Source organism: Candoia aspera, chromosome 10 (genome assembly GCF_035149785.1).
Source record: "Candoia aspera isolate rCanAsp1 chromosome 10, rCanAsp1.hap2, whole genome shotgun sequence".
NCBI lineage: Eukaryota > Metazoa > Chordata > Lepidosauria > Squamata > Boidae > Candoia > Candoia aspera.
The window spans coordinates 2,878,255-2,902,458 of record NC_086162.1 but is presented as its reverse complement, the minus strand read 5'-3'; the positions used below and the strand labels follow the sequence as shown (position 1 = coordinate 2,902,458).

Genomic DNA, 24,204 nt, shown 5'->3' with positions numbered 1-24,204 from the left:
TTTGAACATCTGGAAGGTCCCAAACAGGACAAAATCACTCATGTGGTGCCTCCTCAGGGTCAATGTGAGTGTCCACCTCTGCTTTCTGCCTGGTAAAACGAAACGTGATCCTAGAGTTTCTGTGCTCCGTGCAGGGATCTGGGCACGGGCTTTCCTGGCAGATGGCCCTCCACAACCTGCCTGAACTCGTCCAGGGATGGGAACCCACCGCTTTGGGTCACTGGTTCTGTTCTCAAACTCTAGGACTTTTTTGCTGATGTTCACCTGGGGCTGCTGCCAAATGTGAATCCATTCCTCCGTCTCCTGCGTTTTGCGAATAGGCCACTTCCTTCCAGGTATGTGAAAAGCGCTGCTGTACAATGCAGGCCACCGTTCCTCAGGCTGAAGTGGCTAAAAGCTAGTCCGCTTGATTTCTCGTTGGAGCACTTCCTTGCCCGTCCCTGGCCCTTCTGGCTGCTCTCCTCAGAACACCTGTGAGCCATCCAGAGCTCTTCCATGGAGCAAGCACAAGGACCCAGGGGTGGAGAGGACTCAAAACCGGCACCGGAATGCAGGCCAAAGGGTGCCCTACAGGACTGGCCATGTTGTTATTAGTTTCAGTTACCAGTTGCCAGTTTCCCTAGAAGAGATGGTCAGCTACTTAACCTGTGCCCATTTAAAAAATGGTGGTTACCTACATCTGCTACCTTCCCACTCAGTGGGGCAACTGAGTAATTTTAACCCTTAGGCTTTTCTACTAGCCCACCACTTTTGATATCAGGAATTAATACCGTTTGTTGCAGAAATAACTTGATTTTGAAGCAAAAATAATAGGAGTTACCTATAACTAAGTGGTATAGGTCAGTGAAGCATCCTCCAGACTCTCAGGCATTTCCAAAACTTAGCTGAGGGCGCTGGGGAGCAGCCTCAGCCTGTCCAGGCACCTCCCTGTCAGCCTGAGAACTGGGGCCAGGTTCTCCTCTGCTGCTTGCTCTCTCAGTGCCACAAGCAGTAATATGCAAGAAAATCACAGACCAGCCTAAGGTGTCAGCCTGGTTCACAGAACATGCAGAGCCGACAGCTGGGTTCCCACAACACTTCGGAAATCCTGCTCCCCTCTCCAGGTTTAACCCACCCTAGCCCATTGTATGGAACCAGCCTCTGGGGGCTCTCTGATCCCCAGCCGGGGTGGGGCCTGGGCTCCAGACCCAGCTGTTCCACCCTTGCTGCCCCAGAGTGAGTGGGTCCGGGGCTCAAGCTCTCTCCCTGGGGGCAAAAACGCGTGGCTCAGTTCCAGGCAGGCAGACTCTTTTTCCTCCTGGACACGCCAGGCCCTCCAGCAGATTCCCCCACCAGTGGCCCCCTCAGAACGGCCTCCCCAGCGTTTGGGGCTCTGGGTCTTCCGCCAGCAGCCATTTCCCCTTCTCCTCAGTTGGCAAAATGTTGGTTTTCTGAAGGAAATCGCTCCCCTCTTCAGCCCCTTCCCTTGTTCCCTCCCCACATTCTCCTCACCGACAGCCCCTTTTAACTCCGGGGCACCTCCAGGCAGCGGGGTCCATTCAGGTGGGCTTCCCTGCTTGGGACTGGTGATGATTCTGGACCACCAAGTTGTTGTCAATTCTTAGCAGCCACGCGGATAGGATTTTCTCCAGGAGGGTCTGTCCCCAACTTGGTCCTCCAGTGGTGCCCCCATCGCCACTGTAACTGAGTCCATCCACCCTGCTGCTGGTCCCCCTCCTCTTCTTTCCCAGCATTATGGACTTCCCAGAGAGCTGGGTCTTTGCATCATGGGTCCGAAGGACAATCTGAGCCTGGTCATTTGTGCCCATGTGAGAACTGGGTTGGTTCGTTTGAAGATCCATCAGTTTGTCTTCCTTTCTGTCCACGGTATTCTCAGGAATTTTCTCCAACACCAGAGTCCAAAGGTGTTAATGCACTTCCTATCCTGCTCTTTCAAAGTCCAGCTTGTACTTCCATAGAGGGTCACAGGGAAGCAAACCCTTCATTGCTACCAACTGCAGAATGTAAGAAAGATGACCTTGTTGGAGATACGCAGGAATTTAGGCCAAAGGGGCTGAAGCATTTTTTACAAGATAAAACGTGGAAGGGCTCAGGCAGGGGCCTCCCTGATTCACAGGAGGATAAGAGGGGGACGGAGGTCCAGCACAATCAGACTCACAAGGCTCTGTCACCGTAGCCAATCTCAGTGAAAGCAGGCTCAGCCTTCCTGGGGAGTCTATTTCCTGGTCTGCACTACCTGGTGGGGCTGACACCTCCCAAAGGCTGGTCTGGCCCCCAAACCTTCCGGAGGGATCCGGCCTCTCGCTTCTCAACCCTTTCATTCACACCTCGCTTAAATGGGCTGCCTTCGGAGGTGGACCGGACCCCTCGTCCCGGGGATTCGAGGGGCGACGAAGTGGCTTCGTGTAGCCCGGAGGTTCAGACGGGTCACAGCTAGTCCGCGAACGAAGCCCCGCTGGACTGGGGGAGGGAAGGCAGGACCGGAGGGAGACCCTCAAGCGGGACCCCGGCTCCAGGCAGGGGGCCGCTCCGGGGCTGGGCTCTGGCAGGGAAGGGAAGGGAGTCCCTGCTACCTCCGGGCTTATCACAGGCGCCGCCAGCTCTTGGGGACGGGAACTCCCCGCCCTTCCCGCTCGCTGGGGCCGTCGGAGGTGCAGCAGCGGGCGGGCGGGCGGGAGGCGTCGTCGCACGTGCGCCGCCGGGCGCTAGAGGCCGAGGTTGGACTGCGGAGGCCGAGCGGGCAGGGGCCGCCCCGCGGGAGCGACCACGAACTGGATCGGCTGCCTCGCCGCGGCCCGGCCGTCTGTTTGCACTTGCCCGGGGCTGGGACGGGGCGGGCGGGCGAGCGAGCGAGCGGCCGCCCAGCGCGTCCGACGAACCGGATCGCGTGCCCCCCCCCCCCGCCTCCCGCGCGCCATTTAAAGGGCCGGCCCGACGGCCGCGGCGCTCGGACCAGCCTCGCTGTGCGGGCGCCATGCGGCTCTCGTCGGGCCCGGTGGCGGCGGCGCCGCTGCTCCTGATCGCCGCGCTGTTGCCGGCGGCGGACCCCCGCGGCGCCCCCGTTCGCCGCCGCCCGCCGCCGCCGCCGCCCGCCCCGCGACGGCTGAGCGGGCGCGAGCTGCAGCGCGAGGTCCTGGTGCTCCTGGGCCTGCCCGGCGGACCCCGCAGGACGCGCCCGCGCCGCCCCGATGCGCCGCCCGCGGACGCCGCGCCGCTCTTCATGCTGGGCCTCTACCGCGCCCTGGCCCGCCAGGACGAGGCGGACGGCGCCGAGGGCAGCCCCGGGGCCGCCGACGGCGCGGACACGGTCATGAGCTTCGTCAACCTGGGTGAGTCCCGTCGGCGAGGCAGGCGCGCGCGCCGGGGCAGCTCCCGACTCTGGACGGCGGGTTTGGTGGCGACGGGCTGTCCGCACCCGGTACGGCCGCCTCTGACGAGACCGGGCGGGCGAGGGTCGAGCTCTTTGGACGGGGAGCGCCCGAGAGCTCCGCGAGGTTTTCCCTGTCCGCCCGCCTTCCCGGACCCTTGGCTTCCGGAGGCAAGGGGGGCGAAGGGAAAGCCCTCCCGAGTTTGGGGGCGCGCGCCCCTCCTGCCGGCTCGGCCTCCCCTCTCCACAGCCCGGAGAGATCCCGGGGATCAGGGCTGGTGCAGCCTCGGAGGCCGCCAGGCCCTTGCGCAGCCCCTGCGGAGTCCGCGGTCACCCCGTCGTAGCCTCCCCGATGGAAGCCGGGAGCGGAGAGTCCGCCCCACAGGCTAGTGCGCAATGGAGCTGGTGGGCTCCGTCCAGGGCGTTGAGGGTCCCAGCTTTTGTCTGCGGGGCCTGTTGTGCGAAGCAGCCCGTCCTGGTTTTTTGATTCGGTGGAACGTGTTGTGCAAACGTGGCAATGGGTTTGATTAACCTGGGTTTAACCCAGATGAAGAGTCGCGGCTCCTCGGGGGAGGTGGGGATGGGGGGCTTTTCCAGTTGGAGGGTGGCCTTGGCCTGAACAAGAAAGCTCGGGGAATCTGGAAGGCAGCACCCCGACCTCCGGAGCAGCCCACAGGTCAGCGTCAGAGAGGAGCCTGCACGTATTGCGCAGAGGTGAATGTCGTTAAGTGTGCAAATGCGTGTGCATTTGGGAGGGCTCTGTCCTCGGATGGCTCTGGTGAACTCACTTTGAAGAGGGTGGGCCGGTACGTCTTACCCACAGGCGCCCAAGTGACCGCGGTGGCGATTGCGAGAAAAAGGGGCAACGCCAGACTTAGGCAAGATCGGGACCAGCCCCTGAGGGGCTCCTGCTCGGCCCTGCAGGAAAGCTGAGAAAATAGCCCGGGAGCCGCCTCCCCTTCCTCCCTCCGCAGCTGCCTTTCCGAAGCGCCGCCTCCGGGCGACTCGCGGGTGCAGATCGTCGGCAGGACGACTGGTCGGAGGCTTCCCCAGAGTGGGAGAAGGGGGCTCCCTGCCCACTGCGGGAGGAGGGGACGCACCAGGAAGCCAGCGCCGGTAAAGGGTTAGCCTCGGGAGCAGGTGGGGTCCCCCCCACATCCCCAGCAGGTGGAAGGAGCCACCTTGGATGAGTCTGGCGAACGTTCAAGGCTGCAAGCAAAGAGGGGGCGGAATCTGGTTGAGCCTGTTCCTGCCCCGCTGAACTGCTGACTTACTGAAACTCATCTGGGCCATCCGGGAAGAGCAGCTGTTCCTTTGCCAGCACCCTTTCTTGGACTGGGTTGTACTTTCCAGCTGGTCCTCTCTGGCTAACCCTCCCCTCCCCCTCCCATTGGGTTCAGCCTGATGGGAAGGTCTGAGGCAGGAGAAGGGGTTTGGAGAACAATGGTGGAGATGCTGGGGATGGAAGCGGACCCCTGGGTCCCTGCAGGGCAGGTGGCGTCTTTCCAGGGCACAGATGGCACCCCTGGCCGGGGAAATGGAAGGGGGATTCCCCTCCTGCGGCCCGTTTGCAGAAAGACTGCCGGATTGCCAGAGCATCACTGGGAAGTTAATGAAAGCACAGGGCCTGATCAGCCCTGATGCCCACTTGCCTTGGCAGTGCCAAGAAGGGGCCTGGGCAGGAGGTGGGGCATTGGTGGGGCAGCTCCAGCTGTCTCCAGAGGCAGGACTGGGGAGGGAGAGCGATGGCCACCCCCTGCTGTTTCTGCAGGAGACTGAGTGGTGCCCCTGCCCTGACCTGCCCGGTCTTCCTGGCCTGCCCCAACTGCTTAGGCAGCTCCAGGCTCAGCCAGTCGTGGGGTCAGTGCAGCTTTGGTGGGCGTCGTGCATTTGCTGGATCTTCAGGACGTGGAGGCTGGGAGCAAGCTACCCTCTCTTCCAGAGCCCTGGAGCTGCCAGGCTGCATTGCCTCCGGCCCAAGGGCAGGCTCATCCTCCCCAGGGGCACCACCGGGCACAGGGCCTTTGCCCTTCACTGGGAAGGAATGGCTCAGTTGGTGGGGAGGACTAGGATGCCTTTAAGGTTGACATACAGTAGGCCCCGGCAAAGTCCGTGGCCTTGGCGTCGGTGGCAGCAGAGCTTGCTGGGTGGAAACAGCTGGATTATGCAGCAGCCTCACTGCCTCAGTCAAAGTGCTGCCAGGAGGGGGGAGATCCTGAATGACCGAGGTTTTCATAAATCTAATTTCCTCCCCAGACTCAGCATCTGATCTGAAAAAAGTGAGCCACCTCTGTCCTTGCATCAAGTCTGTGCTGTGTAAAAGACGTGACCCGGTTCATTTCTCCCCAATCTCAAATGGCTGGTCCAGCTGCGTTAATTCAGCCAGCCAGCAGTCCTCAGCGCCCTTTCTCAGAATACCTGTGTGGCTCCTAAACAAAAATTTTTCATTTGGGGTAAAATAAAGCAACCCTTTCAGCGGTAGTGGAAAAAGACCAAACGCTTGGTGAGATTGCTTCCAGATTCATTGCCACCATGGACTGAACTTCTGAAATAATGCTTTTGCTAAAGCCCAGCTGGCACCGTTCTGTTCTCCAGAGTGTCAATTTATTTTGGGGGGAATTATTCGTATTTATTTACTTCCTTCATTTATATGCTGCTTCCTCCTGGTTAGTGAAGCTTTCTCTCTAAATTATTTAGAAGTTATAATTCACCATTGGTGCTTTCTGATATTTGATTAAATTATGAAAGTGACATTTGCAGAAATAAAAATCTTATTAATTTTGCATTAGTTAAAAAAAAGTCTTCCTCCATTTATGGCCTTGCAGTGAAAAATTATTTTTTTCTGGAGCAAAACCGAAGCTTTCTCAAAGTAAAACGACCCCCACCAACTAGATTCTGGTGTATTTCTCCGTCTGCAACATCCAGGCTAACTGTTAATGTGCACGTCAAAGCACACCACCATCCATGCCTCCCCCTCACCCATGGGGACATCCCAACAGGGAGACAACGGAGGGGCTCTTCCATCAGGGAAATGCTGAGAACATCTTAAACTTAGGATGCCCGTTAGCAGCCTTGATTTTCAACGGAAGTGGCGGCTGCATCGCGCTGCCTGTCTCGGCCACAAGGGCTGCAGAGACTTACCGCCAAGAGGAAACTGAGGTTGTCTTCTGGGAGCAGCTTTCTGTCCACGGAAGATATTTTTGGGAAATGCAGAAAGCTCGGGAGCCACCCAGTTTAATAGCTTGCTTATGTCCTAGGAATGGTGAGCTGGGCCTTCTGGGAACGAGCTGGCTTGGCTTTTAGTCACCTGGCTGTCTTCAAGGAGAGCCCCTGGAATGCCTCCTGTGGAAGATATTCCTGCCTTGCGTTCACCCCCAAAAGGGTGCTCAGCAGGGGCAGCTGCAAACTCCCCCTTTGGCAAAATCATCAAATTTCTGCAAGGGACCTCCTGCCGGGCTCAGCCAGGCTGCCCAGTTCTAAAAGGCTGGTGGTCCTGCCAGAGATGTGAAGACTTTTCCTGGCCCCCAGGAAGCTGCAGTATAATTTTCGTGAGAGTCTCTAAGCATTCAGCCTTCGAGCAGCCAAGCTCCTGCTCAGCGCTTCGCCATTCCACCCGCCCCCACGCAGCTCCCTAGCAGGACCTCTCCTTTGCCCCCACCTCTGCAGCCCCAACATGATTCACCAGCTCTGACTGCCACGTTAAAGCACGTACAAAACTTGTGTATCTGCAAGGAGCAGGGAAAGGTCCATTTGGGTCCTCCCATGGTCTGTGCCCAACATCTAGCCGGGGGGGCTGCATTTGTCCATTCTGAGACCAGATTCTCTTCCCTCCTCATTTTTCTTTTAGCTGGTCTCGCTGGGCCATTCAAGAGCACCACCCTTGAAGTGAGGGAGGCCGCTGCCTGTCCCCCCCCCCTCTTCTCTTGCTGCAGGTGGGGCTTCAGACCAAGGAGCACAACCTGCCCCTCCCTCCAGCACTTCTCTGGGCTGCCGGCTAAGAGCGGGGGCTGTGGGGACGTTGCTGGTGGTTGGACCCGTCTTAAGCACAGCCTTCTTTCTTTCCCTTTAGCAAGTGGTCCAGCGAGAGTGGAGTGGGCTCGGGGGAAGGCAGACGCCCCACAGCCCACAGAGCAAAAGAGAGCCCAAGATGGGGGGGGGGATAGTCCCTTCCCACCTGAGGGATAGCTTTCCCTGACCCTTCCCATAAAGGTCCTGCGGAAGGCTCTTTCCAGGGTGGGTACGCCAGTCCCAGAATGTCTTTGGTGCCAAGCCTGGAGGAAGTGGTTCTGGGCTTGGCAAGCCAGCTTGTTCATCTCTCTGGGATCCTATCAGCTCCCGAGCAGAAGGTCTGGGGAGGAGGCGTGGTCTTTACCGTCCAAGTGGGTGCGTGCTGCAGGGCCATACCAGGTCGGACACAACAAAGGAAGCTGCAGCGGTGCTGGATTCCACATTCGCATAATCCCAGCTTCTGTTTTTCCCATTAAAAATCAAGGTTCTGGCTTTGTGATTGTGAAGATATGCACGGAAAGGTTTCAGAAGCCAAGGGGTCACCGAGTAAGGTTTGCAGTGTCCCATTAGCAAGGTAGAAAAATTCTGCCAAGGAACTGTTGGCATTGCTGGCAGGTAGCGTAAGTTGAGGAGTTGTGCTTTGCTTTGTTGGCAGAATGGATGGAGGGGCGAGATCTCCTCCCACAGCACCCTTCTGGCACACCAGCCAGGAAGCCCCTGGAATGACTTCAGGGGATGCCGCTCTTTGGGTACCCTCTTGGCTTGCCCTTGTTCATTGGGATGGGGGCAGCAATTGAAGCTTGTCTGCTGCCTGGCGGGCAGGCTGTGGGGCAGCCCCACCTTCTTTGTGCCCTTAAGATTTACTTCTAGGGTGCAGAAGCAGTGAAGGTAACGGGGGAGGTTGACTCTGGCACGTAAAGAGCCGTGCACACTTAAGGCTTCCTCCGCTCTGCTCTCCCTTCCAGGCAAAGGTTGTGTTAGAATCCCTTTCGGCTGGGTTTCTGCTGGGTAGAATTCTTTCTGCACCTCATTCCGATTATTTTAAGTCTCCCAATTCTTTATGTGGTTCAGCATGCCAGCATTTCCTTTTAATTTAGCATCTCAAAAAGGCACATGGGGCTCTCCAAGGCAGCTGGGACTCCTCTAATTTCAGTAGAGGTGTAATTTACAGAATAAAATGGTACACACACACACACACACACACGGGGGGGGGGGCAGACAGCTAAAAATACAATGAAACTGGCAGAGACATAAAATGTATCCTGTATGGATCTGCAGAGATTTTTTTGGCATGCAGTTTAGAAAGCATATAGAGAAGTAGAATAAGCAGGACTAAAGAAGGGTTATGCTGTTAACCACTAATAAAATGATGATCGTTTATGCTAAATATGTGCACTCATCACAAGATTCCTGGATCCACTCAGTGCTCTGGAAAGCAGTCGAGTTTGATTTTTTTTTTAATTCTGCCATTTCTGGGGTCACCTACTGACCTGTGACTGGGTGGTGTACAAGAATTAAAACAAAGAATGAATATATTAGAAGTCCCCCCCACCAAAAAAGAGAGGGTCCTTCCAGGGGAAAAACATGGAGTGAATTTGCTGGCAAACTGCCAATCAATGGAGGCATGATTTCTTGGTGATGCAAGATAAAAGTGGTTGTGCAAACCATAGGATAGACTCAATATAGCTAAATCAGACTTTTTAAAAACTTTCAGTCCTCCCACATCTGCAATTGATGTCATAACTCGGCTTCTGCAAGCCCTGAAGTTGAGAAAGGACGTATGTGCTCTCTGACCAGCCACCCTGCTTTGAAGGAAACCTTTCCCTCTGCTCATGTTTTCTTTTTCTATCAGATTTTGGAGTTGTCCACTCGGAATATTTCATTGCTCAGCCAAAGCCAGAACTGCTTCAGAGAGCAGTAAATCCCAAGAAAAGCTTTTGCTCCTTGTGTTGGAAGGAGAAACCTCAATCATCAAGCCCCTTCCCCCCTCCCCCAGGGGAGGATTCCAAATTAAGGTCCTTTCCTTATGACCAATGAAAGATGCATGGCACAAATTAGCACAGGTCAAGCCCACTGACTTCACAAAAAGCTGCTGGGCACCTTTACATCACTACCTGTGCCATCAGTTCAGCTTCAGCCCTCTCAGATTCAACTAAGTCTTGCCTGGGCTGATTTCCACAGGCTGCTCCAGGGCTGGGCTTTCTACTTCAAGGTCTGGGCACAAAACTGGGCAGAGAACGGGTGCACGTGGCCTGAGGAGGAACAAAGAGCAACTTCGGCCATGTGCTGGATCAAACTGGGCTCTTTTAAGATTATTTATTTATCAAATGTTATCACCACCCATCTCCCACCAAAAGGGGGACTATTAGTTTCCATAAGTTTATGGGAAGTTTCAGGTGTCACCAGATTTTACAGAAGGCAGAACAGATGGTGCTGTGGTCCTTCAAGAGCACTATGGCTTGTATTTTTGTAGTAATAAGTAGGCTTAATTAGGTGGATTTTAATCTGCAAGTTTAATAGGCTCTTAATTATATCAGTTATTGTTGAGTACCTGTAAACATGCTGGAGCAACAGAGCCCCTGCCATTTGTTCTCTCTCTCTCCCGCTCCCCTTTCCAAAGTGTGCAAGCAGGGCATGAATGAAAGGTCTGTCTCAGGAATAGCCCCATGTTTTCCAGAGGGAAGCATTAATTCCAACGGTTTGGATTTAAATTTCATCTGAAAAACAAACATCGACCTTTTCATCCTCATCCAGGAAGAGACCCTTGAGCCAGTCTTCGCTTTCCTTAAAAGTTCTAATTAGATATATCTTTTCAAACATTCAGAAACACTTTGTGCATCATGAAGGCATTTAAGAAATGTTTATTTTTTCAGTACACCATAGAAAAGGCCGCCTGGGGCAGAGGGTGTAAGTCACCATGCCAAAAAGGATCATATCTCTTAAACATAAACTATGAAAGATTCCTTTCTTGGATGCTCCTGGCTCCTGAGGGTGCCCTATCCTGTGCTGAGCCAAGTGTGTAACGGGGTGGGGGGCTTTTCAATACAAAGAGGAGGTGCCCACTTCGACCCTTCCCACTGGGCGGCATCTACGTTTGGGGACAGCAAGTTGGTTGGTCTTCATCAGGGAAGGGTTGAGGGCCCAGCAGCACCCTAAGTGGTCCTCCTTCAGCCGCGGTACCCTGAAGGCCCAAGCAGACTGGCTAGAAAGGAGTCCTTGGGATTTACTGCACTTTCATCCCCTCTTCCAGGCAATTTTGGTGTCCCAAAGCAGCTCCCCTTCCCTTGAATGAAGGGGCTGGGCCTTTCCTCAGCTCTGCAGACTCAAAAGTGAGGCAGTGAGAGCAATGAGGGGCTCAGTTCTTCAAGGTCCAAAGAACATGATGACCACCATGTTGGAGGTCCCAGCAAATCAGCATGCCTCATTAGCATGTGGATGAATTTGTTCTAGGATGCAAATTCTCCAGAGTGAGGAAGCTGTTTGTTGCCCCTCCCACATTCCTCACTTCCTCCTTCTTCACCATCCTGGAAGGGAGCATGTGGCTGCAGCTCTGTCCATCTTGGGCCATGCGGTGGGCCTAGAATTCAGGATGTTCCCCTTTTCTCCATGCAGCCTTCAGCAGCAATGGGGGCTGAGGGTCAATTCAGTTTAGGGAAAAGAAGGAAGAACAAAGGATCATCTTTCCTAAATGGATGTAACTGGACCAAATAAATAAGTAAGACTCCTTTTACTTACTTTTGAACCTACTTTGTCTAAGTGGGTAACTCTTTATGCTTGGGTGGGCTAAGTATGTAAGACCAATAACCTGTATTTCTCTAACATGCTCATTAATGCTATTTTCAATAATGTTCTTTTTCGGTGCGCATCTTTCGCTGTGTTAAGCTCTGCTCCATTCAGTGGTCCCAGCTGTCCACTGATGGCTTCATACCGACGGAGGGTGAAGCTCTTTGGGCCCAACAGATCTTCCTTGTCTGGAAGGAACGAGCCCGCACTGTGAGGCAGTTGCCTTCTCAGGAGGAGACACCAGCCCTGTCCCCAGTTGCAGCACTATCATGTCCTGACAACCCTGGTTGCTGTCCTCAGCTGCACAACACTGTCCTTGTCTCATCCCTGGCTCATGAATGAGGCAGCCTTGAGTTGTAGCTGAGTGAACTGGAATAAAATAGTCTTTTCCCTCTTAAGCAAGCGATGTCTGTAAAATCCATGATGGTCTGCCAGGCATTACCTTGGAGGGGAGGCCAAGTGACCTGCTGGGGGTGTTTGGGGAGGACTGGACCTCCCCCACCCTCTGGTCCCTGGTGCTCTCCTGCCTCTTCCACAGGCACGTGGCTTCCGGGCTTCCTTTCGCACCCACCATACCTTCCCCACGGCCTGTCTTTGAAAGCGGCTTCTTCGGTTGTTTCCAGCAAGGGAGACGAGAGCCAAACTCCACACAATTGCAAATTAACTGTACTTCGAAATGATACCACGGAAACTATACTTTTCCATACGGCAGCCTCACATCTCCTTGCTGCAGTCTGGAGAGAAGAAGGACGGGTGTCCAGCAGGCCGTGGGGGTTGGTTGGTGCGGCCTGTGAAGGTGAACGAAGGCGTTGGGGGGGCTTGTGCCTCGGTGCAGAGCCCTCCCAAAAAGATCAGCAACCCCAGTGCGCAAACGCTTCCTAAACCAGCACAATTACGTCCAGTAGGAGGGCCGCCCAAGCAAGCACCTGCCCACTCTGGGGACCTGTCTGGAGGAGGTCCCTTCCCACTGGGGACGGTCTTTCCCTCTTGTCCTGGAGCGGAGTGTGCAGAGACGAGTTAGGATCTCCCTGCGGTCGATCAGGGTGGGCCACTTCCTGGAGAACGCATCCTGCTCCCTTTCATCACCAGGCGCCTCACAGCAATCCCATGACAGGCCTGTAACCCACAAGCAGGGCATGGAGGGAAGGAGCACCTGGGCCTGGCCTGGGATCTTCCTCCATTTCTGCGTGCTGCAGATGGGCTTCCTTGGCCAACCCCAGTCTGAATGGTGCTTTTTCTCCACAGGCCTCTCCCTCCTGCAGTGACTCTGTGCAGAGGCAGGTGGTTTGGAGCAAAGATGCAGCGGGAGCATCTCTGAAGGTCTTGCCCCGAAACGAAGGGTGGAGTCAAATGGTGGGAAACCACCCGCCTATCACTCCCCTGAACGTGGGTTGGGGCTGTGGGGCAGGCAAGTTCCGACTTGCGCTACCTTCAAAACAAACACACTTGTTCAGGCACAGGCTTTGTATTCAGAGACCTGGAAGTCTGGGACTCTGTGCGTTTAAGCACCCCAAAGCAGACGGCAGCAGAACACGAACCGTCCTGCTCTGTTGGCGGAGCAAACCAGCCAACCCTTTAGGCAAAGCAGCACTTGTGGTGCAGAAAATTCTCTACCAGTTCTGAATTCAGTTTGGTGAAAGGAATTTGGTTTTGAAATTTTGTCCAGTGGAAAAGAGGATTAGGATCAATGTTCATGGGTGGAGTGGGGTATGTGTGTGAATTTGCTGCCTTTCCTTGTACAATTGCTCAGTGGTCTGCAGCCTCCCTGGCTTCTCTTACTTCTAAGGGAGGACCTCAGAGGGAGACTTTTTCAGAGTGGGCAGCCAGGGAGGCTGCAGAAGGAGGAGAAAAGATGTCAGGAAGCAGTATCAACCACAGGAGCCTCCCCCATGCCCTGCAACAGTAACCCAGAGAAATTGAAAAGAAATTGACAGGCACCCTGAATATGTGGTACAAAAACAGGAGAATCTCTTGTTTCCTCCAGGGGAGGAAAACTTGAGAAATTGCAAGGTGAATTTTGCGTAATATTACAAAATACGAAATAGATGTATTTATTGTGTACCTCTTGACTACTTAAATCTGTTAATGGGTGGGTTTTTCATCACACAACGTGGGCTAAGTCGCCCACCCATCCTGGGTTATTTGCATCATCGTTACACAGGGCAAGGTGAATAGTCGAGCTTTAGGTATTTGTCACTATCCACTGCACCCCAAGAGTCTTGCCGCTCTTTTTCCTTGTCTGCCTCCAGAATGTCTGTCTGTCCACCAGCAACTCGGAGGGGGGTGGCATCTCGGAAGGACAGCGCTGGTCTGCCAGAGATTTAGGGAGGAATAAGTTTAAAGGGCCCCAAGAGTCTTTGTTAATAGTTGAGGCCGTGCTTCCCAAACCCGGGTAAATTACCCCAAATTGGGTAAAAGTGGCTTTTCTTTGGGTAACAACACACAAACCCATTAACCTGACTTAAAGCATTTTGCCTACACTGGATAAAAAGGACTTTCTGATAAGCAGTTTTGGTAATGAAGGAAAAGGTTTGGGAAGTACTGAGTTAAAAGTTTCAGTAAGTATGGCTGAGAAAAGAAAAACCAGCGAGGCTTAGGGTCTGCATGTCTGTAAGTGAACTCTCCTAAGCAAAGATTATTTTTCCAAATACGGAAAATGCAAGGAACTGCAAGCAGTTCAGCCTAATTCAGATTGTTCCTGCTCCCCTTCACTGGGAAGGGAAGGAAGTGTTCCTTTGCCAGCCTCAGCCACCCGCAAGCTTCTCCTGGCAGCCGGGTGCCGTGATACACAGAGAGCCAGCCCTTTGCTTGGAAAGGAAAAGGATGCAGAGAGGGAGGTGCTCAGGCAGAAGCAGGCATTGCCCAAGCAACAGCTGAGCCTTGGCTCCAGTCCCAGCGTTTGGGCCTCTGCAGCAGCGAAGCGAAGGCCACCACCTGTGTTGGGACTCCTGCTCATGGTTCCTGCGGCCCCTTGTGCGCCCTTCCTGCCAGGGCCTTTCCTGCCAGGTGCCAGCCAGAACGGAGGTTGCTTGAGGGCACCACATCTTGGGCAGACTCCCTGGATTGGGGCGGACCTCCCCTGAAAGGCCGGGGGGGGGCACTGGTGGTCTTCCCCGGGGAGCCCGGGAGGTAGCCATTGCCTTCCATGGTCCTTCCTTCCCAGGAAGAGGCTTTGACGTGTTGGAGTAAGAGTACTGTTGAACCTGCGATGGGGGGACCTTCTTGCAGGGTTTCGGTGGAATGAAAAGGAAATACAGGCCCACCTCAGAGATACTGTGGGTGCAGCTCCAGACCACCACAAGAAAGCGAGTCATGCAACTTTTTGGGTTTCCCAGTGCACATAAAAGTTATGTCTACCTTATTTTATTATTTATTTATTTATGTATGTATGTATGTATGTTCTATCTCGCCTTTATTATTTGTTTTAATAAATAACTCATACCCAATACTCTTTCCTCCTCCTCTTTTTCCCACAACAACAACCCTGTGAGGTGGGTTGGGCTGAGAGAAAGTATCTGGCCCAAGGTCACCCAGCCGGCTTTCGTGCCTAAGGCGGGACTAGAACTCTCCTACCACGCCTGATTGGCTCTTGGGCTGAGAGAGAGGGACTGGCCTATAGCCGGCTTTCAGGCCTAAGGCGGGACTAGAACTCTCCTACCACGCCTGATTGGCTCTTGGGCTGAGAGAGAGGGACTGGCCCAAGGTCACCCAGCAGGCCTAAGTCGGGACTAGAACAAACAGTCTCCCAGTTTCTAACCCAGCGCTTTAACCACTAGACCAAACTGGCTCTCTACTAGTAGTCTAGTCTATTAAATGTGCAGTAGCATTATGTCTAAAAACGTGTACATACCTTAATTAAAAATACGTTATTGCTAAACAGTGCTAATCTGTTGGGAAAATGGTGCCAATAGACTTGCTTGACGCGGGGTTGCCGCAAACCTTTAATTTGTAAAAAAAATGCAGTAACTATGATGTGCAGAAAAACGAGATACTGTTTGCCTATTTGTGTAAATTCATTTTCTTGCTTTTTCTTGTATATGCTGATGACCACTAGGAGGCACTATACAACTAGTTTGCCTTGCATTGGGACTGGGCAGGCATATGACTGGATCTTACACAGTATCTGTGTTGAACCCTTGAGCAGGATTTGAACCCCGGGCAGGCCTTGCACTTTAGGACTGTCTGTTGCAGGGCATTTAGCTGTAGAGCTCCTTTTGGCCTGGCTGTCAGTAGTTTATAGGAAGAGAGGTCTATCGATGCTATGGAGACACACCTCCCTTCTTGTTGTTGTCAAGGTATACCCAATGTGTAGATAATTTTGCTGTTTGAATAAGGGAATGACAAGGCTGTTTGGACAAGGTAAAAGCAAAGTTGCACAGCTGAGAATACTGAGTAATGAGCTCATAGGGCCATGGGATTGCAATACTAGCACTACTCTGACAGTTGTTACTGTTTATTTACACTCTCAGGCTATAGGGAGCTTATTACTAATTTTTTCCAGGCCTCATATTAGAGTCTCCCCCACCTGGTTTTTCTTGTAAGTTGTTATATTTGTTAGTGACCACTTGGAGGTGCTACATGACTGGTTTCGTCCTTGCATTGGGCCTCAACAGGCATTGGTAGCCTGCATCTATTAGATCTTAAATGTGTATTTTCCCTTACTTGAAATTCCAGCTGAAAGCTTCTTGGAGCAGGATCTCACTTTTGCTTATGTTGCTCCTGTCACTTGCGAACCGGGAGAGACAATCTAGGAAAATCCATCCATTCAGTCAGTGCTTGATCTTAGGGAGTCTTTCACTGTAGGGCAACTGAGAACAGCCTTCCCTGAGGTCAGTTTTACAGAGATGTTATCTTTGCCGTGTGCTTGTGTTTTCCACCCAAATTGTAATATGCAATAGAATGCTAGTTTTGGAAATTTTTGATTCAGTCGCTTACAACTGCATGTGCTTTTCTGCAGCCATATCCTGCTGCTCTCCCAGGATCAATTTTACAAGCGCTGTTACCAAGCTGGGTATCACTCTTCTAGTCTTGTTTATCGGTTTGTGACACCTGTTGGATAAACACCATGTGTCCAACTCACTGTACTTCCTCTTAGCCATCCAAATGTGTATTAAACTGCTGCATTGCTTTTAATTGTTATTATTTGTTACGTTTTTATTACTACTTTATAGAGTTGGCTTTTTAAGTAATTTGTAAACCTCTACTTTGAGAGTGTATTTGACAGCAGAGAATGTAAGCAATGGATGTCCAAATAAATGCCTATGCTTATTTTGTCTTTGCGTCAACTCTTCAGTTGAACTGGATGGAGATAAATCCCAGCAGAAGCCTTACTGGAAAGAATTCAGGTTCGACTTAACACAGATTCCCGCTGGAGAGACAGTGATGGCAGCTGAATTCCGAATTTACAAGACAAAAAGTTTCAGTTCCCATGTCAATAAGACCCTTCATATCAGTGTGTATGAGATCGTTCAGGAGCATCACAACAGGTACAATGAGACCAATACCTTTGACCTCAGACCTGAGCTTGAAATAAAATACGGGATGGTGGCTGTAGCTACTAATTCTAGTATTAAATATTTCAGTTGCACATGAGCTAATCGCTCCCAGGAAGAACCCTTTCTCTTGAATGCTATGAAGGAGACGTTCTGATTGGTTAATTTTGCTTATCTTGTCTCAGTAAGTAAGCTGTGCCAAAAGTATCCCTTGATACCAAAAGGACAGTCACTTGAAAACTGCAGATAAGAGTGATATAAGATGTGTACATCTATTAATAAATGTCAAAAAAATGTAGAAGTAAAGTGGCAGAGGTCAAGGAACGGCAATAAAAACTTGCAGGAATCCTCTATCTTTAGACATTTTTTTTAGACAGATCTTTTCAACTTTACATTTTCAACCAGAGATGAGCACAAGGCCTTAGACTGTGTGTCTTAAGAGCCGTTGCCTGGGTCACCTGCTGATTTATTTGTGCCCCTGAAAACTGGTGTGCCATCCTACACTGTGCCAATCCTGCCCAGACCCCTCCTGCATCAAATGTGCGTTCTTGACATGATTCCTGTTAACAGAATTAAGGAATGTGGGAAGAGGAGAGTGAAAGAAGATTTGTCGCTGCCTACCTTTTGGTAGGATCAAGCTTAAGAGCCTGTATCTCAATCTGGAAGAGTGCAGTGAAAGGCCAGGTGTGTGTGTGTGTGTGTGTGTGTGTGAAAAAATTGTTAAAAAAACAATTCATTTTTTTAACCCACCCAATAGCCAAAGCTCTCTGGGCAGTTTACAGTAATATTGGACATTTACTGCCTTCATTTCAACCTGTGGGGCTCAGATATACTTTCTGCTACTCCAGGGAATCAGAACTGATGTTCTTAGATCTTCAGGAATTTCTGGCTGGGATGGATGGATGGATGGTCTTCGATGTCACAGCTGCTAGTAACCACTGGCTGTTGAACCGGAAGTACAATTTGGGTTTGAGACTGTATGTGGAGACAGAGGACGGTAAGGCTAATGTGATGTTTTTGTCCATTTTAACTTTTTATAAATCCTGTTTGAAGTGGTATTGCAGATAAGGAGATACCAACTCAGTAAGCAGTATCTTTGTTCATATAAGGGAATGCACACTTTTTTTGTTATTATGTGAATCAAAGGCTACTTCCTCCCTAAAGCTCCTTAATTCTTCTGAGGTTTTCTGCAATCAGCTAGGAATTGAATTTAAACAGGAGTTCTTCAAGGCAGTTAAAACAGTACAATATCTTCTACATGTCTGCCCCATTGTCAGGATCCTTCTACAATGTTCATTCAGAAATAACTGAGCTTAGCAAGATCCTTGCAGCATTAGTTAGAAGCTTCTTTCTCCTGCTCTTTGTCCGTCACTGTTTTCAGGGAATGCAAGGTTTTACTGCTGAAGTCCCACCCAATTAGTTAATTCTTGCTTCCTAGGGACAGTTATTAGCATCTTTTCATTTTTTAAATTTTAGGCTTGCAATCTTTGTGGAGACCATCAACTGACCAGTTAGAAACTTCTCAATAATGTCAAAAAAGGAAGTAGTTTCTGGGAAAGTGTTAGGAATTTTTGATTTCTTAGGCTCAACTTTAGAAAAAGATGACAGTATGCTGGAGGCATAAAGAAGATAATTCTAGGGAAGTTAAATACAGTAAGGTCATATGAAAGCAAAGGTAAAAATAATTAAATAATGGTCTCTTCAGTGGTTCTGTGCAGCTGTGAATGCTGGTCACTGAGCGCCCCGGCCACCCTGCATGGGGTCGCGTGCCTGGCTGGCTCCCCAGACAAAGGTGCCCCATCTGCTGGCGTCATCAAAGTTAGGTCTTTGGCTTTTGCAGGAGAGAGCGTGGACCCTGGGCTGGCCGGCCTCCTGGGTCGCCACGGATCACATTCCAAGCAGCCCTTTGTGGTGACCTTTTTCCAGGAGAGTGAAAACCAGGTCAGGCTCCCCCGAGCAACCAAGCAGGCAAAGAAACGGCCGCAGCACAAGAAGACCTACAGCTTCCCACATACCAGCAGGCTCCCGGGGTTTTTTGGTAAGAAGCAGAAAGACGGGGAAGCAGGCAGAGGTTGGCATCTCGGCAGAGAGGGCTGCACGGGGGTGTCTCTCACGGAGCTGCTGCCAATAACTGGCAGGGAGACACTCTGGGAGCCTCCCCTGCGGTGAAGAGCAGCTGGGCGTCAGAGCCATCTGGACCGTGGCCAAGCGGGGGGAATTGGGCCGTGGACATGGGTTCCTCCCCCAACACCCACCGGCTTGAGATGCATCCTCAGGTCTCAGATCCTTGCCGTTAGGCCCCGCAGTTGTGCATCAGTTGCAGGACTCCAAAAGGGAAGCACCCACCTCTTAATGCTCGGCTCTTTTCCCTTCCCCAGACGACAACTATGCTTCTGACCACAGCCAGGTATGCAGAAGGCATGAGCTGCACGTCAAGTTTCAAGATTTTAATTGGCTGGTAACCACTTTTAACTGTGTTCTTCTTGAGTCCCCAGAAATAATTGACTGTGGCTGCCAGGCACCTCTGCCCACCCTGTCCCCCAGGCCTTGTCCCATGGAGCACAGAGGGCCTCATCTGGCTTCCACAGAGTTAAGGCGGTAATGTAAAGTGTTTCAGGAAAATAAATCCAGGCTCCTGCTCTTCAGTCCAAAAGCAGAGTGCCTGTTGCAACTCTGCCCACTCTGTTCATGTATAGCTTATGATCTTGAGGGCCAGCACCTTTTGGGAAGTAACAGTGATGTGTTAACTCCTGCTGAGAAAGTGCAGCTTCAGCCTCAGATGATTCAGGAAATTGCATTTCAAGGAACACATCCATCCATTCATTCATTCCTAGATCAGTGAGCCCTTCAGACAGTCACTCATGCCCTTGTCACCTCACGGCTTGACTACTGCAATGTGCTCTACATGAGGCTGTCCTTGAAGACCACCTGGAAGCTTCAGCTGGTCCAGAATGCAGCAGTGCGGGCAGTGATGGGCATGCCTTGGTATGCCCATGTAACCCCTCTGCTTCACGAGCTGCACTGGGTGCCAGTTTGCTTCCAGGTGTGATTCAAGGTGCTGGTCGCCACCTATAAAGCCCTACATGGCACGGGGCCTGGTTACTTGAGGGACCGCCTGTCTCCCAAAGTATCTGCCAGTTGGATCTAGTAGCGCTCTAGGTTTCATCGATTAAACCATGCCATCTCTTGGGACCTCAGAAGCAAAGCGCGCTTTCTCTGTAGCAGCGCCTGCCCTCTGGAAGGAGGCCTCCCCAAAATTCGAATGGCTCCCACCCTCCTGCTATTCCAGAGAGCCTTAAAGGCCTTTGGGGAGGATGATTGATGCCCCTTTCTTCCTTTTTGTTCCCCTCTGGGTTTGTTTGCTTCGCCATTATCTTGTGGTTTTTTGTGTGTGTTTTTTGTATTGATTTCTGTTCTTACAAGTTTTTAACAATTGTAAACTGCCCAGAGTTGCTAGGAGTTGGGCAGCATATAAATATTATTATTATTCATTTATATATCTACAGTATATTTATCATCTATCTATCTATCTATCTATCTATCTATCTATCTATCTATCTATCTATCTATCTATCTATCATATATCTATCTATCATCTCTATCTTCATTTCTATATCACCTATCAGTGTTTCTCAATCTTGGCAACTTTAGAGATTCCCCATGCTGGCTGGGGAATTCTGGGAGCTGAAGTCCACACATCTTAAAGTTTCTGAGATTGAGAAACGCTGATTTAAAAACAACTCACTTGGGAAACTCTGAGCTGGTCAGTAGTCTGTTTCGGCAGCACAGCTTCTCTGGTCCCTCGCCTCAGACCAAGCCTGGCCCACCCGCCAGCCTCCTTTGAGCCGTCCATCAGCAGGCGTCTGGGGGGCTGACCTCCTCCATTCTCTCCCCCAGGACTGGGTGATTGCGCCCCAGAGTTACCCTGCATTCTACTGCGACGGAGACTGTGTGTTTCCCTTGAATTCCTCCATGAACGCCACCAACCACGCCATTGTCCAGTCGCTGGTCAGTATCTTCTTGTGGGAGGCAGCACTAGGGCTTCTTCATGGGTGGGGGAGATGGACGGCAATTCGTTTTTTGGGGGATTTATTCCTTGCCTCTCCTCCAGGAGCATCTTATGAGGGGCATACAAGGCACTCCCTCCCCCAGTTCTCCCCACAACAACAGTCCTCTGGAGTGCATTGAGCTGGGGAGGCACACCTGGCCCAAAGTCCCCCAGGGAGCTTCAGTGGTCAAGGAGGGACCAGAACCAGGGCCTCCCCACCCAGTCCATGCCTTCGCCTTTTGACCGCCCTGGCTTTTCCCTAGGAAGCTTCAGGGGCTGCAGGTAGGCTGGATCCTGGGTCCCTGTCCTAGTCCATCCCAGTTGGTTGAAGCGATGGTGAAAGAGCAGGCAGGGATGGCCTTCAACCCTCTCCCCCTTCATTAGGATCGCCTTGCAGCTGGGGCTCATACGGGAAGGGGCAGCTGGAGCCCAGCTGCTCTTGCTTGGGCAAGGCTGTGCTCCCACCAAGGGCTTCTTCCTGCAGTGAAGGCCAAGCCTTGCTGCATTTTGTCCTGTTCGGATCCCACCAAGTTGGGAAGGGAGCTCTCCGTAGTCTAGGTGAATAACATTTCCTCCAGACACCGAGGAAAAAAGCTGCTCTTTTCTTTTGTCACCTGCCTGGCCAACGTTAGCATCCAGAGTGAAGGGTGTCTCTTCTGTGTGAGGTTGGCAGAGCGGCAGCCTGGCAGGGACAAAGTGGGCCTTCTCCAGCAGAAACCGAAGGTCTGATTCAAGGGGTCAGGGCCTACCTTCTCCCACACTTGAGCTCAATGAGAAAGGCAGGAGCCAAAGTTGAATCCACCTCCGGGGCAGAGCAGCTGGAGGCCAGACAGGCTGGGGGGCGGGGGTGGGTTTCCTTCCCGGGACACCTGCTCTTGCACGGATCCGGCTGGCAAAGACATGAGATGCCTACGGCGGACCAGACCGAGCCTCGGCCAGAGAGTTTCCTCCTGTAGTTGGAAACTGGTCAGCCTGCCCCCTTCGGGCAGCGGGGAGAGCATCTTCTTCACAGCTGAAATCCTTGTGGGGGGACGCAAATGTCTTCCAGGCATTCAGCAATCCAGGCTGAGGGCCAGGTTGATCGCTGATTAACCTGATTGCACAACCGCCATCGGGGTTTCCACCACATAAGCTAGCCAGATGGATTAACCAAACCACCACCATAAAATTCCTAAGCAACCTCAGTACAAAATCAAACTTGGCACAGTGGGTAAGTGCAGCCACTAGGCTAGAAACTGGCCAGTTAAACGTGCTGGGTGGGCATGGACGTGGGGTCCTTCCCTGCACCTTTCCCTGCTCTGCTCATCGCAGACCCACCTAGACACGCAGCAGCCCCACCGGATGTCATGCAGTCACTTAAGGAGCTTACAGAGGGCTGGGTGTCATCAGGGGCCAGGTGACACTGCTAGTGCTGGCTCAACCACCCTGCTTCTGTCCCTGTCGGGGCAGCCCTTGCCTTGTCCTCCTCCTGCTGTCCCCAAAGCCCCCAGCGTCCCTGAGGCTTGCTGCCCCTAAGGAGGTTGCACCGAGGCCTGCAGGGATGAGGAAGAAGATGCAGAAGCTGCAGCTCCTCGCCCAGGCTTTCCCCAGACATGAGACATCATCCTGGGCTGAACCCCTTTGTCTGCTCTGAGGATCCAGGGGAGCCCACAGGCGCTTAGCTGCTGGCCATAGGGGGGATGCTGGTGCTGGTCAAGAAGGCAGCCACAGCTGAATAGCCAGAGCTCTCCCCCTTTTTAAGAGGATTGTGGACACTACACATGGAAACAAGGGGTAGGGCTCTGATTGCACCGTTGTGGCCTCTATCTCAGCTGTGACTGCTGGCCAGGGGAAGGTTGCGTATGGCAAGCTGGACTGCTGGACACTTCCTGGCGGGGGCATGTGCTGACCCACCCCAGCTTTAGCAAGAATTGTGTCTGGCCATCCGCACACCCAGGAGGAGCCTGGTGGCCAACCCAGCGTCAGCTGCAGCGCCGGGAGAGGGCCTCTTCTGCCACCGAGGAGGATCGGGAAGCAGCTGGGAATCTGAACACAGCCGTTCGTTGCGGTCTCCTCCCCACTGCCCCAGCAGTGCCTTGCAAGAGCTTCCAATGCAAACAGCAGCCTAAGCTTTTTCAAACCTTTTTGGATAAATATTTTTGTCAGTGCTGACAAATGGCTACTCATGGAAACCAGCACATTTTTCTCCCAGGAACCAATGTTTCTTTAAACTGTTTCCACTTCCCCATCGAGAGTGGCTGGTGGCGGGGAGGGGGGGGACTTGGCCTCGTGCTCCAGGGCCGGCATCCCAACCCTGCAGCGGCCTGGGGGCTCTGTGGGGCACTGCCTCCGTGACTGTCCTCCTTCCCCTGTAGGTCCACCTGATGAAGCCCGAAGCCGTTCCCAAGGCCTGCTGCGCCCCCACGAAGCTCAGTGCCATCTTCGTTCTCTTTTACGACAGCAACAACAACGTTATCCTCAGGAAAAAGCGGAACATGGTGGTGAAGTCCTGTGGCTGTCACTAATGTGTGGCGGGCCCAGGCCCTTTCTGGGGGGAGCGGGCCCTGGATGTGGGTGGGTGAGCGTGGCTGCTGCCTGCTTCCCAGAGGAAGACCCCCTTGACGGACAGGGACACAGCATCCGGCTGCCCCTGGAGCGGAGGAGGCCCAGCCCGCCTGACCTGCAGACGCCTGGCCTGGCTGCTGGGGGGGCTGCTCATCTCCTGCTCAAAGCAAGCCACCTCCCACAAAAAAACACTTTTGCCAAGGAAACTGAAATACGAACGGGCTGCAAAGAGCCCCGCTTGTATTCTGGGCCCACCTCTTCCCCGCTTTCCCCAATCCTGCAAGACAAATTAAATTAAATTTAAACCAAACACAACAAATAGACTTGTTTTGTACAAATGCCAACTATAGTTGATTGAATAGCCCTAATTCTGCAACAAACAACAGGAGGGACTGCTAATTACTGATGGGGTGGGTGGGGGGTCGCCTTTCAGGAAGGACAGTGGTATCTTGGGGAGTCCTGGGGTCTCTGCAGGGATCCCCACCATGGGTGTGGGCAGATCTCTGCAGCTGGCAAGCCTGCCTTGTCCTGACAGTGCCATTTTCAGAGTCCGAGCAGAACCGTGGCAAGGCACGGCCTTGGCAGCCCCCTTCCACATGTTGCTGTGGCCCAGTGAGAGCGCTGTGTGAGTGAGAAGAGACCTCGCCATAAAACTGACGTTGGCCCCTTGTTGTATTCTTGTTTCCCTGAAGCAGCTGCCTCCGCTGTCCGTTCTGCCAGGTGGAGAGATGGTAATCTTGGAGACCTCTGGGGTTCAGAAGGGACCCAGCCTTCTGGTTCAGGCCTTGATCCATCAATTATGGGGGAGAAAGCAGCTGAGAAGCTGGGACTGGGGGAGAAATCAGTTTAGCCTGCTTATAGACGCAAAGTTGCCTAATTTCATATTTTTCCATCAATACCCAAACAGAAGCTCAATGTTTTTTTTGAAATTCACACCTCTCCAAATGTTGCCTTGCAAAGTT

At 52.5% G+C, this 24,204-nt stretch overlaps 2 protein-coding genes across 2 annotated transcripts in view; one reads left to right on the top strand and one right to left on the bottom strand.

Annotated features, from left to right (window-relative positions):
• PPIE (peptidylprolyl isomerase E) overlaps positions 1–24,204 on the bottom strand; it is a 338,541-nt gene that overhangs the window by 303,312 nt on the left and 11,025 nt on the right. The gene's annotated exons all lie outside the window — the stretch shown is intronic.
• BMP8A (bone morphogenetic protein 8a) lies at positions 2,882–23,425 on the top strand. Its single transcript, XM_063311725.1, has 7 exons — positions 2,882–3,329; positions 16,452–16,644; positions 17,499–17,647; positions 18,491–18,688; positions 19,029–19,108; positions 20,548–20,658; positions 23,053–23,425. Exons 1-7 carry the CDS (start codon positions 2,975–2,977, stop codon positions 23,200–23,202), a joined length of 1,236 nt encoding a protein of 411 aa, XP_063167795.1. The 5' UTR covers positions 2,882–2,974; the 3' UTR covers positions 23,203–23,425.